This window comes from Camponotus vicinus, unplaced genomic scaffold (genome assembly GCF_025532165.1).
Source record: "Camponotus vicinus isolate PSW18456_S1 unplaced genomic scaffold, iyCamVici1.0 SCAF_2, whole genome shotgun sequence".
Lineage (NCBI taxonomy): Eukaryota > Metazoa > Arthropoda > Insecta > Hymenoptera > Formicidae > Camponotus > Camponotus vicinus.
The window spans coordinates 16710315-16729087 of NW_028141956.1; the positions used below are offsets into that span (position 1 = coordinate 16710315).

Here is an 18773-nt window from a genome sequence, read left to right on the forward strand (position 1 = left end):
GAGAGTCCGATTACATCAAAAGGCAAAGAGAGAGAGAGAGAGAGAGAGAAAAAGTTTACGCTTTCCGTGTACCCCACTTCCCACTCTTTCGACCCTTCCGCGGCTCTCCCCCGCTGCTGGATCGGCGCGCGGCACGAGCAAGTGACGGCGGATAGTGAGGGGCAGACACGAGGATCGCCGGAGACGGCCGAGCACGGCCGAACGGTCGTTCGAATCGCGGCTCCCGCGTCAGTGCTGAAACCGCGTCCGCGGTTCACGGTTCACGATATATCCGGGCTTTGCCGCGATTGCGTTTTTTTTTTTTCATACGCGTCCCGGGCCGCGCGTAAGGATAAAAAACAGGGGGGTTGGGGCGCGCGCGCTTCCCTACGAGATAGCCGAAGAATAATCACGGTGATCGAAGGCGATCACGATTTCTCGCTCGCGACGATTGCGAGGATTCTCGCTAGCGAGAGAGAGAGAGAGAGAGAGAGACGGCGCGCAAGAGGGGGAAGGAAAATAGAGCGAGGGAAGACGGCGAGATACGAGAAATCATTTTCGCGTCCCCGTCGCATAACAATCGAGCTTCCCTCGTCCGTCGTCGCTCGAGGTTATGGCGCGACCCGCGAGCGCTCGTATCGCGCTGCGGATTTCGAAGCGCGGGCGCGCTCGTCGGCAGTAAGGATTACGGGTGATGTTTCGCGCAAGTGAGTACCCGCGCGTGTATCATGAACTGTGCGACGATAGCGCGCCGATCGATTGATCGAACGTCGGAAGGAGGAGATCGGAGAATGACATCGTCGTCGATCGACGCGTGATTCCGCGAGGGAAGCGAAGCCCGTCGTCGCGAAGGAAGGACAAACGGACCGACTCCCGCGCGTGGAGGAGGGAGGAAAGGCCGCTGCGAGAGGATATCGCGCGTCGCTCCAACGTCACCGGGGACGAGAGTGCGAGCGGACGCGCGACACGCGCCCGCGCGCGCGCGCGGGCTCGCGCCGATCGTGTCTCGTGAAGTTTGCCACGATTCGACGCGGGACGACGCGACGCGGCGAGATACAATCTAGTCACCCGAGTCTCACCGGGGAATTATACATTTTAGTTTTTCCATCGCGGCGACCTCGACGACGAACGCGCTCTACGAAACTGTCCAAAAAAAAAAGGTAAACAGTCGGCGAGCGAGAGAGAGAGAGAGAGACAGCGACACAGAAACAATCTTGACGCAAGGTCGAGCCGGCTCGACGCGCTGTGTTTACGTCGAATATCGCGAGGGACGCTGCGTGTTTGACGACGACGATACGCAGTGCGGTATCGGACGTGTTCACGCTCGGACGAGCAGCGAGTAGCACGAGCGGCGACGTCGATGACCGTGCGACGAGGACGGGTCGGACGAAGGAACGCGCGGCACGCGACTTCCGTTGGCGTTGGTGCGACCGGGCCGGGGAGTTCGCGTCGCGGTTACGCGAATGCCGGTGATCGTCCTCTCGATTCTCTCGAAAGCTCTCGCGAGACGAACGGTTAGTGCGCGAGCGCGGTGGCCGCGCGCGATATCGCGACTATATCGCGACGTTCGCGGTGCAGTGATATCATCGCCGGCGAGGTGCATCGTATGCGTACGTCTCGTACGCGCTGCATAGTTGGGAGAAAGTTGAGGGAGAGAGAGAGAGAAGAGGATATAGCATATATATATCGCATACACGCGTACAAAGGAAACGTGACGTGTCCGAAAGTGTCGAATCTGTCGAGGAGGGACGAACAAAGTTTGCGAGGAGACTCGGGAAATAGTGTTCTTCGAGATTAACTCATGTATCCCTGGTACCGGGACAGCGTCGCGGCCGCTGCCGCGGCTGGCCTCGGCGGGCCTGTCGGCGTAGTTGGTTCCGGATTCTGTTCGACCGGGCCGGGCCAGGGTGCGACCACGATCAAGACTGAGAGCGGATACTCGGACTGCATGCTCGCCCTCGACTACGTCCAGAGCAAGGTAAGCGATTTTACCTTCATGCGTGCTCGCGTTTCTTTCCGAATTCAAGATCCCGGAACTCGCGATACCTTTTAATTGTTTTTGTAAGTTTATAGTTTGTATCGTACGTTTAAGTGCAGTCATTTTTGACTACCCACTTCGTTCGTCGAATATAAAGATCGCGTGCAATGTCAACACGAGATGAAGATCTTACTACCGGCGCGCTTGATGATAAATATATGTTGAAAACGCGAAACTTGATTTCGTGTAGTCTCAGGTCTTTAAAGTTTAAAGTTAATATTTAATTCGCGTGTTTCGCGAAATGCGGAATCTTGAAATCAGATACATGTCCGAATATAAGATAAAGTAAAATTAAAAATTGAACAAATCGCGATTTTGAAAATTAAACCTCGTTGTAGATGAGTTAGAAAAGAATCGAATTATTAAATAAATTATAAAAAAATTAAACAAGAGTTCATATGAAGAGACCTACTTCGTTTTTATTGTATTTCAAATTTTCATAATATTTTTATTTTCGTTTCTATTTTCAATACCAATTTTCTTATAACAAAAATTTAGAGGCAATTAATAATTAACATATTTAATTACAATGATAAATACTTTTGCAAATTGAACGGATAAAAATGACGTACGTAAAATATAAAAATAAATATTTTTCTAAATTTAATAACAAATAATACATATAAATTAATTTTAGAATAGCGGTTTTTAAAGAAGATTTATATGATCAATAGTGTATCATTGTTTTCAAAATTTTTGTGATAAATGAAAACATTTTGTCAAATATTTGCTGATAAGGCTTGCCCCGGCCCTATCTTAGGTCCATCCGCCACTGCTATTTGGTACAGTGGGGATTCTAGTATATACTAGATATTTTTGAAGGCTTTTAGGATAAGTAGTATCAATATGAATCTACTCACTTTCTACATCACTTTTTAAAATATATTTATCACACGATAAACAATATCATGCTTTGTCACACGATAAAGAATAGTTTATTTTTGCTATTGTTGCTGTGATGTGCTTTTGATCCCGTTTACTTTTCGGCCGAATTGTTGCTGATCGCACGTTTGCGAGCGGTGCGGTATTTCTCCTTTCTGACATTTATACGACGACGGGTAAACGAGGCGAAATGTTACCGCCTCTCGCCGAGAACCTTAGGAATGTAAACAAAAATTATTTCGATCTTATTGGAGAATGTACACATAAACTGGTTTTATATTAGCTTTCGCGGTAATTCGCATTATAGATTTTTTTTCGATTATAGTTGTACAAAAATGTCATTCTACAAAAATTTGCGCGTGTTATATAGAATACAGTGGTTTGTAATGTAAACTCGTGTCAGAATAAATGTACAATGTAAATGGTAAATGATTTATCGTATTTTCCTCAGTGAAAGTTATTCCAAGAAAAATTGTTTTGATTTTGAACACAGTTATCTCTAGAAAATCTTTAGTTATCTTTAGATAAATTATGCACAAATTTATTGAAATTTACATTCCATATAAGTTCTAAAAAATTTAGAAATTATGTATTTAAAAATAATAGTTTTTAAAATATTCGCTCTTAAGAAAATGAGGTTTTTGCGAGAAAAGGATTATGTCTTGTGTAAAAAAAATTACATATTATTTACTACACTGTTATTTATCTCACATTTCATTCACATCATTCATTATATTCGCGACAAAATAGCGATATTTGCGTGCTGATATTGCGTCTTAAATCATTAAATTATTGTTAAAAGAAATAAATATTACCTAGTATGCTGTACTGACATTATTTATAAGATCAATATGTGACAAATTAGCTTCGCGATTTTATGATATAATTTGATGCGTTGCGAAGAAGTAATTTATCATTAACGATCTAATATCGAGTAGTTTTTTATTTTTGCATTCTCGTTTGAGACGGAAATATATATATTATCTCAATGATCAATTATTCGATATGGTAAATTCCGTCTTTAATACTGTTGTTGTAGAGTACAAAAACCTGGAATAACTTCTTTCTTTTTTTGCGATGTTGATTATACTCATACCCGGTACAATAATAACGTCGTAAGTGCCCGCAGATGAAGATTAATACCTGGATAATCGCACGGTGGCAATGAACTTGATATTTCAAAGGAAAATTATCGTATTCGCGTCACATGTTACATTTCCACGTATCGTTTACTTTGAACGTACGAATAAGCAATATAATCACGTGCGTGTTTAATATATTAAAACTATAATTCTTGGGATATATTTTTATTATAAAATTTATTTTGATTAAGCTTTGAATAATATAACCTGCTGAGTAATTTTTAATTCTTAGAATCAATATTTTTTTAATTGCAATAAATTTTTAATTATAATAAATTTAAAATGTTTTAATTAATTGAGATGCACGTGTCGTAATATTTTACAATGAGTACAAGTACGAGAATTTTATGAATTTTAAATGTTCTTTATTGCAAATTTCAAACAATTTGAAGCTGCAATTTTGTAGTATACCGTCGGCGAACGGCGCGACTTCAGAAGTCGTGTATCAAAAACGTATAATGATACGGAATGGAATTAAATTACTTTCTAAAAACGATTATCTTCGAAGATTAAGTCGAAATAAATTTTAATTTAATCTGATTGGTCCTCCAATCTATTTTCATTTGATAATTCATCTCGTTTCTCCGCGTTGCTTCCATCTACGGTTGTAATGAATTATCGCGTTAATCCTTCGATTTGCTTCGTGCATTTTCTTATGAACATCGTAGATAGCGGGCAAGAAAAACTGACGAACCCGTGCCGCGACTAAATCGACAAGAAAGTAATCTGACGTGTCAACCTGTGAAAATGATTTGCTTATAAAAAACGTCAACGTATTATCAAGTGGTCTAGGAACTATAATAAAGCGCCATTTATATCAACGAAAACTCTCAAATTTGCTGATACGAAGATTTCTTTGCGCGAAAATAATAATTGATTATTATCCGACAAACCCGAGTCATAGAAAAGCTTTAATTTTTAAAAAACATCGCTTTGAAAATAACATCACGATATGTTTCATTTGTATTTCAAGCATTGATTATGATATGTCTGATGCATTTTCTCTTTATCTTCTTTTCTCTCTCTTCTCTCTTTTTTTGATGGCGATGATATTTTTCTCGGTTATGAACGGGTATAATAATGTTAATGGACGTAATACGCAATCACGCGTGAATGTAATTCGATTTTGACAACGTATGACTTGACTGGTTTTTCGCAGATGATAGTCAATTACTTTCGGCGCCCCGAGCGACGTCATTATGCGTGTGCTTTATATGATTTTATCGCTCTTCTCAATTGCACCATTTGTAAACCGTGAAATCATAGAATAAAGTATTTACGAATGACAATCATATATTCAAAATTGTCGCTCTCGGGTAAAATTCCTACAATATATATAATTTTATACAAACAATTGAGTTTTCTAAAATTTCGCGAAAATGCGATGTGTTAATTTCATCTAATATCACTACAAAATTCCGTGCAATAAAATGCTAAGCTTTTTTTTTATCATGTATAATCGTTTAATAGCTACTTAACAGGGCCGTATAATAATTAATGATAGCAATTAGACAGAGTGTTGACGACTCGGTATTTGTTAATGAGTGATTAAGATCTAAGTTCGATCATAATTTCTAGCAATTAGTCACACAGTATACATAGAACGCTATTTCCTCGTACAATTATAACTTATTTATATTATTTCTTAGAAAAGTGTGTATCACTACCTTTGCTTTATTAATGTATTTCTATTGCATATATTATTTATACTATATTTCATTATTCTCTTTTTAATTAATATATATTTTATTGAATCTCTGTTACGTCGTAAATGATCGATGTAATCAAATGATAGGAAATAATAAAGCTAAAAATCTCGCGCGTGTGTGACGGAAATAGTTTGATTTTTATACACGTAAAATATTGTCTTTTTAAATTTTATTTAAACAGATAAAATTCGATAATACTACTGGAAGAATCATATACTGTATAATAAATATCTATGTATGTAATACAAAAATGTATGCACACACAGATATATAATTTATTAAATCGCTTGTATTCTTTTCGCAGAAATTTTACAACAGACATTAGTTCAATATTTTATTTAATCTGCTCACACACATTTCGCAAATCAGAACAGATTAGAAATTATTACATGCTTATTTCTTATCCTACACTAATCTAGATTAAATTATATTTAATCATATGTTATGTAAAAGTCCAACATAATGAATATAAGTTGAATTTTAATATTCTGATGTGTAAATCTATGGATAAATAGTATAAGTAATCTGCGTATATACATGATCCGCCATAATCAAACAGAAATTTTCGAAAGAGATTTTATTTCACGATTTAACGAACCTATATATGATACTACGTTGTTACCAATAATTATCGAGCCATCGAGCGATTTTTTGCCGCGGGTCACTAATCTGACGACTTTCGCGTTCGACGTGCACGGAATAGATTTTCCTGCGGTGCCGGTCACTAAATGAATAGCCGCGCAAATTAATATCGCACGCACAACGTGTAATTGCCCCGGCAATTATCAGATCCTCTTTTAATTATGTATATTATATGTCCCGTACACGAGGCTCTCTTTGTTGGCCCCGCGTCCTTTTACATTTTCCCGCAATAATTACTGCGAGCTCGCGATAATGCGCATTCGATGCGAATAGATTACCGGGAAAGCGCGACGACAGCTGATTATAAAAATAATTACGGCGTATGGGAGAGGAGCTATGGGGCCGTGACTAATTATCTCTCCCTCGGGGGAAATCACCGCCACGATCTGGAAGTCAATTCGGGTTTCTCACGTGTTTATGATAATACCTCCCATCGATATCTAAGCATCCCTCTCTTGGGAATGCGTACATTTATTATCTCCCTGAAAACACTGTATAGTTTGACTGAATCCTTTCACTTTGATCCAAGCACCGCTCTTTTTTCTCCGTTGGAAAATATGACGCAAGAAAACTGGCAATTCTTAAAGTTTGCATGCCGGTGACGTAGATTTACGTATCCTATGCCCTCGGTAGGTCTAAACGACGTTAATCATCTCTAGCTAGCGCGAGCGTGTCGCTCAATATCTTATATATTTATTATAATATTTTTATATTTTTAATATAATATATGTTGCCTGCACGTGAAAGATTCTTTAAGTGAAAATTACATACATAAAATTATTACAAAATATTGTATAATATAAAAATAATATTTATTAATAATTACATTGAGTTGTGTACATGTTTGATTCTTCTATTTATATATGGAAATTATTTCTACAATTTTAAATTATAAAATATTATAATTTTTAAATTTTATTTAATTATTAGTAATATAATATACTTGAATTATAATGTTTTTATATTTTCAATATAATATATGCTGCCTGCACGTAAAAGATTTTTTAAACGAAAATTACATACATAAAATTATTACAAAATATTGTATAATATAAAAATAATATTTATTATTAATTACATTGAGTTGTGTACATGTTTGATTCTTCTATTTATATATGGAAATTATTTCTACAATTTTAAATTATAAAATATTATAATTTTTAAATTTTATTTAATTATTAGTAATATAATATACTTGGATTATAATGTATTATGTATTATAATATTTTTATATTTTCAATATAATATATGCTGCCTGCACGTGAAAGATTTTTTAAACGAAAATTACACACATAAAATTAGTACAAAATATTGTATAATATAAAAATAATGTTTATTAATAATTACGTTGAGTTGTTAATTATGTTGACATGTTTGATTCTTCTATTTATATAGAAATCATTTCTACAATTTTAAATTATAAAATATTACAATTTATTCCAAATTATTAAATTATAATTTATAAATCTTATTTAATTATTAGTAATATAATATACTTTTAAATTCTCTTTTTGTTTATGAATTCTTTTTTATTGCTGAATCCGTTGAATATTGAAAGAGAACAAGAGAGAGTAGTATAATAATTATTTTCAAATTTTTACGGTGTTTTTTTAAATCTATCTTTTTAATATAGATTTTGCTTGAAACTTTGTGTTGTATTTTACGTGCTTGGATGGGTCATTCACAATGGAATTATCTGTCGAATGAATTTGCCGAGAATAAACGCGAATAAACGCGAGTAGGATGAGAAAAAAGTATCGGTGGTGTGTTCGGCGCTAGTGGCAGCGCGACGGCGGTTTATGCTTCTTGTCGGCTCGAACGTGAAAACGGAGATGGTTCCATAAAGACCGAACGAAAGAGAACTTCATTGGCTCTTCTTATCCTGATAAAAACGCGCTGAAAGTGTAACGTGCAACCGATTTCCCCTTCGTCCTGCCTCACCACTTTTCCACATAGCGACCATAAGTACCGCGGTTCGTTCTTTGTAGATCGAGCGGAACAGTCACATTATCGCGGATGATCGTACATCCTTAAATATGGCAAATCACTGTTATTTTGTCTCAAAAAAATAAGAGAAGAAAGGTTTATTATTTTAGTTGCTTGATTCCTCCATTTCTAAATGTTTTTGTAAAAAGAAACATTTGTTATAGAGTAAAATAACTATCAAACTAGATTGTAAAATATCGTAAATTATTCACATGTCAATTTTGTTATATAATATAACTATTTTAATTTCGCTAATTTATAATATATTTGACCAGATAATTATTCAAGTGATTAGTTGATATTTTTGCAATAATAATATTTCGATGTCACAAAATATAATCGATGGCGAAATATAAGAAGTTGTCACGTGTTTTTCTGTATCTCTGTTTCCAAGTTTTCGAAAAATTAAATTATTTGAAAAATTATTATTATTATCTTTAATTACAAACTTCTTATTGCGCTTTAAGAAATCTTTTTTTCTCAAAAAGATCGCGAGACTCATGCGGCGATGCGTGCTACGAAAGGAAATAATCAGGATCGTTGGCTCGATTCTCATAATTCGGAATGAAATTAACTGGCCGTGTTGATTTTTCCGCTTGAGGAACCCACCGACCGTTACGAGGGGGCGGCTCGTTCAAGTAAGAAAAACATTGTGTTAATGACGAGTCGAAAATGCACGGAAGGAGCTCTCTTGCGCGAATGAATTGTAAAAATTTGTTTTACGCGAATTTAAGGACAAACGGAAATGATATGTTGCGTAGGCTATTTGACATCGCTGTGATATATCGTGAGATATTATTTTATATTAAATATGGGTCTCTCTTATTTTAATAAGAATTACGTAGTCGTTATTTAACGATTATGTAGTCATTATTTTAACGAATTATGTAGTCATTATTTAACGATTTTATGATCATTAATTTTATCGCAAGAAAAAAATGTTGCGAAAGATGCACTTATTCAAATATTACTGGAAAATTCTCATTAATTTTATACGATACCTTCGAAAATTATGTGAATTGTTTCTTTTATAGGTGCTATATTTTAAATTTATCTTTATTGTTGGCGATACATCTGTTGGATAAAACTTTAGCTCTGAGAAACTTTTATCGGATATATTTTTTGTCTTCTTTTTCGGTATATTCTGTACTATAACAAAATTAGCTCAAGTGTCGAATGATAATTTTGAAATGTCAGTGCTTGAACTTGCGGGTTTACGACCTGACAAATGTCGAGTCGCTCGCGCAAGATTTTCAAGTTAAAGACAGCCATTGGCCGTCAGGTGTCCGTAAATGGTCGCTTCTGGATCCGGGCGGCTTTCCAAACTTGGGGGGCCCAAGGACTCTTTTGCGCGATTCTTGATTGCAAAAATGGCTCGGGCGATGCATGACTGGTACTTGTATCGCACACCACAGTCTCATCTAAGTTCAAGGCAAATGACACTTGCAATCCAGAACGATGTGAGTCGATATATGCATGCGATATAGTATTAGTATGTTATAGACAACGATTGCGAATTTGACAAGATAGAAAAATTTATCGCGCAAATAGGCGTCAATCGAGTGTGTTTAGTAAATGGAATGTATTCTTTGAAATCGGTTTTTTATCGACGCAAAATCGTGGCAACTTAATCAAACATGAGATCGCATGACATACATATTTGGTACCAGTTTGTTACGGTTAAAGGTCCGAATCGAAACGACGATAAACGGTGCGACGGGAAATCTCGTGATGTTGCGGAGAGGATGAAAGGGTTCGGTTCCGCCGAAAGAGAGAAGCGCTCGAGGTCGTGGCCATTACGGCCGATAAACAGCTCGAAATATCGCCGAAAGAAGAATTCAGTGGTAATGGAGCGACCGGGCAAAAACGCGGCCGCGCGCGCAAAGAAAATTAACGGCAAAAGGGAAGAAACGAACGGGCGCGCACCTATACGTGGCCTATCGAAGAAGCCTCGGTCCTCGGTACAAAGAGGCGAAAGAAGGGAAACGAGGAGTGACGGAGGGCGGCTGCGGGAGGAGAAGAAGAACAACAAGAAGGAGAATGCATCGAGCAATAGCAGCCGACAAGCGGAGGGAGGAACGGAAGAAAAGAAGAGAGGAAGGTGCGATCGGAGCGTGCGCGTCCAAGTGATGCGGAGAACGTCGCGATGCATCTTTCTCTCTTTCTCTCTCTCTCTCCCTCCCTCTCCTTTCTCCAGTCTTACCCTCCTCTCGCTCGCACATCCGCCATTACATCCGTCTCTCTCTCTCTCTCCTTTTCTCTCTTTCTCCTTCTCTTTCTCTCTCTCGTGTTGCGGTGACTCGGTTCTCCAGGTAGTTCGTCCTCCGATTGGCGGTTGTGCACGCAGGTGCGCGTGGGTGGGGGAGGCGTGGTACCCACCTCCTATTGGCTACCGGATCCTACCCACACCGGAAGTGGGGACTCGGAGGAGGAAAGAGGATAGGAATGAGGGGGGCAGAAGCTAAAGGCAGCTCCTCCGCTCGGGCTCGGTCGAGAGAGGGCAAAAACAATATCGCATCTCGCGCGCAACGTCGCAAAAACCTGCCAGGTGGCATTTCGCCTTACCTTGAGGGTTACTGCCTTTTGCACGCAAACACACACGCGCGTCTATGTGCATCTACGTGCATACCCGTCTGTGAAAATCCCGCGCCGCCACCACGCGAATCTAGACGCCGCCATGCTACCGCCAGGTATTGGCGAGGGGATGCACTCGCACCCTTCTTACTTCTTAGTCGAAGGGATCAAATTCGAGGAAAAGTTTTATGCATTTTTCTCCCGATGGAATAAGAAAAAATGAAGTAATTCTCTCTCAAAAAGTATAATTTCTATATTTTATTAGATTCTTTAAGAAACGACATAGAAGCTGTTTTTCGAAATATTTAACATTAAAATTGAAAAATTTATTGCGAAAGTAGCATAACTAAATTTTTGTTGAGGGCGATTTGGATTGTCTTTTAATTCATCAAAGTGTACTTTTCTCCCTATGAACTTTCTTTTGAGACATTTTTATATAGACGCGAAAATGTTAAATGCAAATCGAGATGCAAATATTATATCTATATCAGACGCTAATATATTATTTATTAAAATATATGATAATATACGTTTAAAGATACGTGTAAAGATTATCTAAATTTATTGTCTTAATTCTTGAAGTCATATTAACGACAATGAATCATTAATATTACATTAATTCTTTTATAATTGTTACGTTTAGGGGAGTATGATAATGTAAAAAAAATTAATTCGTTATTTAAGTAAATAAAAATCGTAATACAGTATCGGTTTAAAATACTAGAAGTGTGATTTAAAATACTAGAATAAAGAGATAAGATTAATAAAGATATAAAAATTTCATGATATAAAAGAAATCCAAAATTAATAGATATACGTATAAAAAAGGATAATGACAGTAAAACATTGTTAATATTGTTTCGTAGTTATTAATGCCATCGTAGAAAGAATCCTAAAAATGTAATTATGCAACATTACGTATCGTCATTTTTAAAAAAATCTCAGAAGATTCGATAACTTTAATGTTCAGCAGAAATATGTTGCCAATTCATGAGATGGTTCAACTGCTTGCTTTGACATTTGAGATTTTCTACAATAATAATAAATTAATTTTTAAGGAAAAAAATTATGTTAAAAAAATATGTAAAACTAATAATTAATATAAAAATTATGTTAAATAAAATATGTAACGATGCATATGCAAAGAAATACAAAATTTACGCAATTACTCATGTAGTGTTCTCTACGATTATTATATATAAAACTTAGAATTATAATAGATACAATTCAAGTTTTTTATCCATCCACTCACAATCAAGTTACGTGAAAAACATGGAATTAACTTTCGACTGTAGGAACCAAATGTAGCGTCCGCGTGACACTTTCGAGGCTTTAATCGCTACATAAATCTTCGCGAATAATAACGTAGCCATCCATTAGGACAATTTTTGACGGGTTAGTATAATTTAGATTCAGGAAATAAATGGACGCAAGGGAATGTGTGAAACGCGAATCGAACGTGAATGTTTTATCAACGCGAAAGAAGGTGTCAAGATAAAAGAGCGATAAAGTATGTGTCAAACGAATGTGGAACCAGTCGTGCGAGCAGTTGCAGATTAACATTACTGCGAGATGATTGCTAACTTATTGCAATTCGTGATGTATATAACTGAAAGATAGAGGTATGGTTATAGTGAAAACATGTGTATTTTGAGGGAGAATCTAGATAAATTCGTATGAAATGTTATGATTCATGAATAGCATTGATTAATAGAACATTTTTCTTGGGCAATCAATTCTAAAATGATCGAATACATGCGACGTAAGCGAAATATGCCAAATTTATTAGTTAACAGTCTCATATATCATGACATCATATTATTATTATAATATTTAATACAAACTATTTTTTTAATATCTATGTATGTATACACAGAAAAAAATAAGTGTCAAATCAAAACTTATATACTTAAACTAACGCGTTCATTGTTTCGTATATACGCAACAATTTATAAGCTTCTTAGAAGAATTTAATAATTTTAAATTTCAACAATATTATAGTCTTATTTCAATATTGTAATTGTCACCTCAAGAATATATAATTATTTAATTCTACTTTAAGAAAATTATAATCTTTGATTTAAAAATATTATTTTCTATCTAACATTGTTTCTTTTCCATTCAAGAAAATTAAATCTTAAATCATAAGAATATATTTTTCTTGATTGAACTATATAAAATGGTTTCATTCGAGTAAGCAATTATTCAAGCAATTATATTTTTCTTTAATTAACGCAATATAATCTCATTTCAAGATTTCCATGTTAAAATATATTTTCAAAACAAGAATGTCCTTTTTTTTCTGTGTATAAATAAATAAATATACTTATTCCTATTATTATAATATTTAATATAAGCTCGTTTATATTTTAAAATAAAAACCTGTTTAGTTCTCTTTTTGTTTGTGCATTAGCGATTTAGTTAAAATTAAAAAAATATGCGTATGAAACACAAGCATTTGATATAAATTTGGACATTAATTAAAAACATCATTTTAAGTTTCTTGCAGTCAATATCTCGTTAATTCATGCAATTTTAAACGATACATGTATATATCTAAAAAAATGGCGAAAATTGCATTTTGTCTTTTTTAATATCTATGCATGTATATAAATAAATATGCTTGTGCTTACATTAACAATGTACGTAAAGTCAAGTCGATATAAAATGCGTGCCCGTGCGAAAAGATTGCGCGACTCGGTAGTATTGTATAATTTCAACTCACCGGAAGGTGTAAATTTCAAATTATCAGGACTCATCGCGTGTCCACGGATGGTTTGATAATTGCCGCTTCTATCCGACACATAGCGATACATAGCGCGGCGTGTAATAGAGAGTTCCGTGATTCTGTCTCTCACGGCCGTATCTTTCGCAAGAAACGAAAAGACACACACACATATATATCGCGGATGTACTTGTGCGTATTACACGACCGACATATCGTGCGATCCGCGAACGTTTGAACAATGGCGAATAGCGACCCCATGAATAAAGATCAGAATGTTTGTACAGCGATCGTGCCGTCACTCGTCACGAAATCCACCGTGAAATGTGATTACGGACTGTCGCAAATTACTATCGAGCGGTGGAATTTTTCGCACAGACGGTCTAATAACTTTTCAACGTGTCTCTCAGATAATGTGTGGAAAATAAGTCCCATTATAAATTCCGATTTCAAAACGAATCGCCAAAGGCTGGGATTACTTTTGTCAGTTTTCCTTTTCGGCCGCAATTTTGACGTGAAAATCATTAAGCATTCATATTTTTATAACATTTTTTTAAGAATAAAATTTAATTTTCATTAAACGCGATGTGTGTTGAAATAATTTTATATTTTTAAATACTACATTTCATCTTTTCGATTGCAATTTTGAGGTGAAAATCATTAAACATTAATATTTTTATAACATTTTTAAAGGAAATTTAATATTAATTTTCATAATAAACGCAATGTGTATTGAAATAATTTTATATTTTTACGTGTTTCCTGGTAATGAAAAAATTACGTCTCGTTTGCCTCTTCGAATTATTAAGCATTGATATTTTTATAACACTTTTTAAAGATTTTAATTTAATTTCCATGATAAATGTGATGCGCTGAAATAATTTGACATCTTCACGTTTTTCCGCGATAATGGAAAACTTGCGTCTCGTTCGCTCGTGTATGAGATAGAAAGTAACAAGCTTCACCGAACGATTCGGATCGATTCGGCGAGGATACAATTCCGAGCAAGGCTAGGTATAAATTAATTAGACAATTAATCGTGTAATGCTTTTAATTGGACCCTGTTAAGTGTCAATGGTGTCCGCTGGGCGTAATCTTCGCCGTAGCATCTACCTTATCTACATACATACGCCGTCGTGTACGGTCCAAGTAAAACAAACCGGCGACCACATGCACTGAAACGCGGATCCGGGATCTCGAGTCGCGGTTGTTGAGATTATAGATAAGTCGGCGAAATTTAGCAGATATCCGATATTGCTTGATAAGCGAGCATGCATTACTTGATCGTATCCTATACGTATCCTATGTACGTTCGCCTCTCTAACGTAGTGCGACCCGACACAACGATATTTTCTCCCCGATTTCTCTCGCATATCTAAATTTGGAATGCGCTTAAAATCATCAAGATATTGCGAGATTTTTTTTGACGAGTATTAATGTCGAAAATCAATCAAAATAATTAGTCTGACAATATTACAAACACGTGTAATGTGATGAAGTTGAAGAATAATTGTGAAAAAATTATATCTTTTTTCGCAATATTTTTTATATGATTAATCAGAAGCAAAGCGTTTAGATAATACGGAGATATTCTATACAAGTATTCCTAATTTATAAACAGAAAAAGTGAGATTAAATTAGTACATGTATATAAAAGAAAGTAAATAACGAGAGATTTGATGAGGAAAAATATAATTTTGAAAATGTTGTAAAAATCACATATAAAAATATACATTGCATAAACGACTTTAAGAAATATTTAGATCATTCTTTCGTTGATATAATGATTCTCTTTTGTAACAAAAAGTATTTTTTTTGGAAATAAATTTTATATGCAATAAACATTAAAAGATATGTAAATGCAAGCAGTAACAAGAATATTTGCAGAATTATTTTCGGCGGTTTATTTCAATACTGTATTGTCGCGAATTTTTTTTCGGGAATATTATTAATCACATCTCCATTTGAGTGGATGTTTCCAAATTTCCATGTGTGCGAATGCTATGGTCACTGCGAATCGAGCGTCTCATTTAGCTCTGGAAAAATCTCGTTCGCAAGTATAATTACAGGGCACGGACGGACGTATATAATTTCTCGTGATCGTGACTGCATTATGATCGTAACTTTCTTGGCTCGTAACTCGCCGTAATTCGCGTCAAAAAGTTTACAACGTTTTGCGCGACTGATTAACGTTAATGGTTTCTACACGCGAAAGAAAAAAAAAAAAAACAGAAGTCAATTGCGATGCACGTTAAATTTGTATAAAAAATTCTGAATAAATTCTGAATTTTGAATATTGGAAATATTTAATATATTCACTCTATTGTTATTTTTTCTATTATTTCGTCTTACTACTCTCGTGTATTCGCGAAATACATAACAATAACGATATCATCACAATAATCACAACCTAGTTGATATTTGTGACTTAATCTATATTCTGCTGCAAATAAGTAGGTAGCATAGTTTTAGATAGTTAAATTTGAAATTTGCACCTATCAAAAAAAATGAGAAGAGATTTGTCAGTTTGCTTTATTATATACGCTTGGCAAGAATTTTATTAAGTAGAGAAAGTACTCAATGATTAGACATAATTTTTAGCGCGCTGACAATTTTATACTCCATATTATAGAGTCTAAAATGACATTAAAAGAGATTCTTTATTTTCTATAGTAGAAATATATTTTTTTTGTTCACTTATGTGGGTTGACATATGTGCGATCTTTTTCATTCTTATGACAAATATAGTGTACAAATTTTGCGACATTAGATTGAGGAAAACGTGCTCTCCGCACTGCAGAAGCAGGCAAAGCCTGTTCTTGTAGCTTTTTTGCCTGCTCTCGAAAAATCAAACAATTTAAAAATAATTCTATTAATTTTTGTTCACAATTTGCAAACTGTTTGTGATATTGTATTATTTACAATAATACTTTTTCATAAATACCTCCTCTTTTTTTTGTCATCGGGCAGCAAAACTTCTCTGTCAGTTTTCTTGTCTGCTCCAACATCTCAACCTGGCTACATCCCTGTGCGGAAGACTCATCTGTACCATCCAAGCCTTGTGCTTGGAGAAACGTCAAAACGGTTCTTCGTTTCGTCGTTGCATGGCGCTAGTAGGTGCGTCAATATAAACGCGTGTCGGTTGCGATCTCGGAGCGGAAAACACGTGCACTCGAGTCACGTTCACATATGAGTTCACATACATTTTCTCTTAAATAAAAAAAAAAGTATGCACTGCTTCGGAACAATTTGTCGCGCGTTTTTCTCGCGTTTTCCGACTAATATCTAGTATTTTATCCGGTACTTTAGAATACAGATCAAACGAGACGAGTGCCAATTATCCAAAAGAAAATTATCGCGTATTTCCTATGATTTAGATATAAATGCACTATAAAAATTTGCAACGCGAAAGCAATATATGACATATAATTTATATGTACTCGTAACATAACTTTTCGCTTACTTGGTTGGAAGTAGCGAATAAAATGCGAGAAAAACAGGCGTAGGCGCATAGAAAGTATATAAAACGAGACCCAAGAGAAATAACGTGTAAATGCATTTAAAAAAACGCATTAAAAAGTATCGCGATCGATATATGCGGCTTTTTTTCCGGAAAGAAAGAGAGAGGGGAAAAAAAAGAAGCACGCGAGAGCGAGAGGTTGTTTCATTGTAATCTGAAAATTGATACACACCGCAGCAACGGCGCTCGTCACGTTGACTTTTTCCAGCTAGAACGCGAGGCGTTTCTGCTCGTCGAGGTTGCATTAGTTTCACGCTGGAATAGGTCGCCTCGGTTGCATTTTTTACATGCGACTGCTCGTCCTTCCTCGCGCCAAAGGTCGGATTAGTGTCGTTGCACGCGCGCACCGACACTTCTTGGCACACTTTGTTCCCCGCCTTTTGTTTTGTATTATCCAGCCCTTATTTTAAATTCTCCTTTTTTCTTACCGTGTCGATGCAACTATGCGGAAAATCGATCGCCGATACCTCGCTACGGCTGCGCGATGTTAATTTTAGAGCGCATAAGCGAGGCGCGCGTTACAACGTATACGTGCACACATTCTTTCTTCTTCTTTTTTTTTATTAAAGCCGGGAACCTCTAATGGCGGCGAGACACATTTTGACGTGTACAGCGAGATTATTTAATCTCTACTCGGTCTCTAGTTGAAAGCTTAAATATAGTTTTCTGTTTGCAATTATATCGCGTTTTGAAAAAAGAGTTTTGTAATTGGTCGTGCAAACATAACGGTATCTAGGATTTTGGTTTTTATCGAAATATGATATCGCGTTACATAAATTAAAAACTGATTATATTTCTTTTATTTTACTTTAATATTTATATTTTAACAGAATTTTTCTTAATGCCATTTATAAAAAGATAAGAGCATTTTATGCTATTATTTTTGCTCTCCTTTTCTTTCATTTGAAAAAGATACATATATTTTTTAACTCGAGTCCAAAAATTAAAAGGGGACGCATCGCTTGTACAGTGGATGAAAATAATTGAGTTAATTTTTCAATTTAATTCAATTCAATTTTATATTTTTATGAGAACATAACAAAAAATTGTTTAAGAATAAACAGACGTTTGACAGAAACCGCACTTTGTCCAATGCACTGTCGCGGCTGTCGATAGACAAAAGATTCAATTAGTAATCGCGGAGATTCTCAGAGAAAGGAGGATGATTAAAGGTCAAGTTTCAACAAAACCAGTTTGGATTATGTCTACTCAAGACACGAACTCTCAATGCGCTTTTTAATGATGCATGGAATTTTTCGCAGTAATCTCTATTTTTGGATGCTGTTTCCATATCCGTGATGCGTCCAACTTTTCTCACGTGTCACTCTAATGCATCGTTTCGCTTTCTCCTGCTTTGCATTTTCAAACACTTTCCGACACTCATTTTTTATCTTTAACAGAAATAACTTGTACACATTACACACACACACACACACATATAGATACATATTATAAAAAAAATAGTTATAATAATTCGACACGTCAAATCTCACGCTATAAATTTCTACATAGAAAAAATATCTACACTATCATATCTTTTATTCAGTATATTATTTTTCGTAATTAAAATATTTTT

At 35.6% G+C, this 18773-nt stretch overlaps 1 protein-coding gene across 1 annotated transcript in view; it reads left to right on the forward strand.

Moving 5' to 3' along the window:
* The first annotated feature begins 265 nt into the window (after positions 1 to 265).
* The window catches only part of LOC145967589 (zinc finger protein rotund), a 149398-nt gene continuing 130890 nt past the window's right edge, over positions 266 to 18773 (forward strand). The window contains exon 1 of the mRNA XM_083092619.1: positions 266 to 1957. Within this exon, the coding sequence (XP_082948745.1) occupies positions 1781 to 1957 (177 nt within the window). The 5' untranslated portion in view covers positions 266 to 1780. The remainder of the gene's footprint in view (positions 1958 to 18773) is intronic.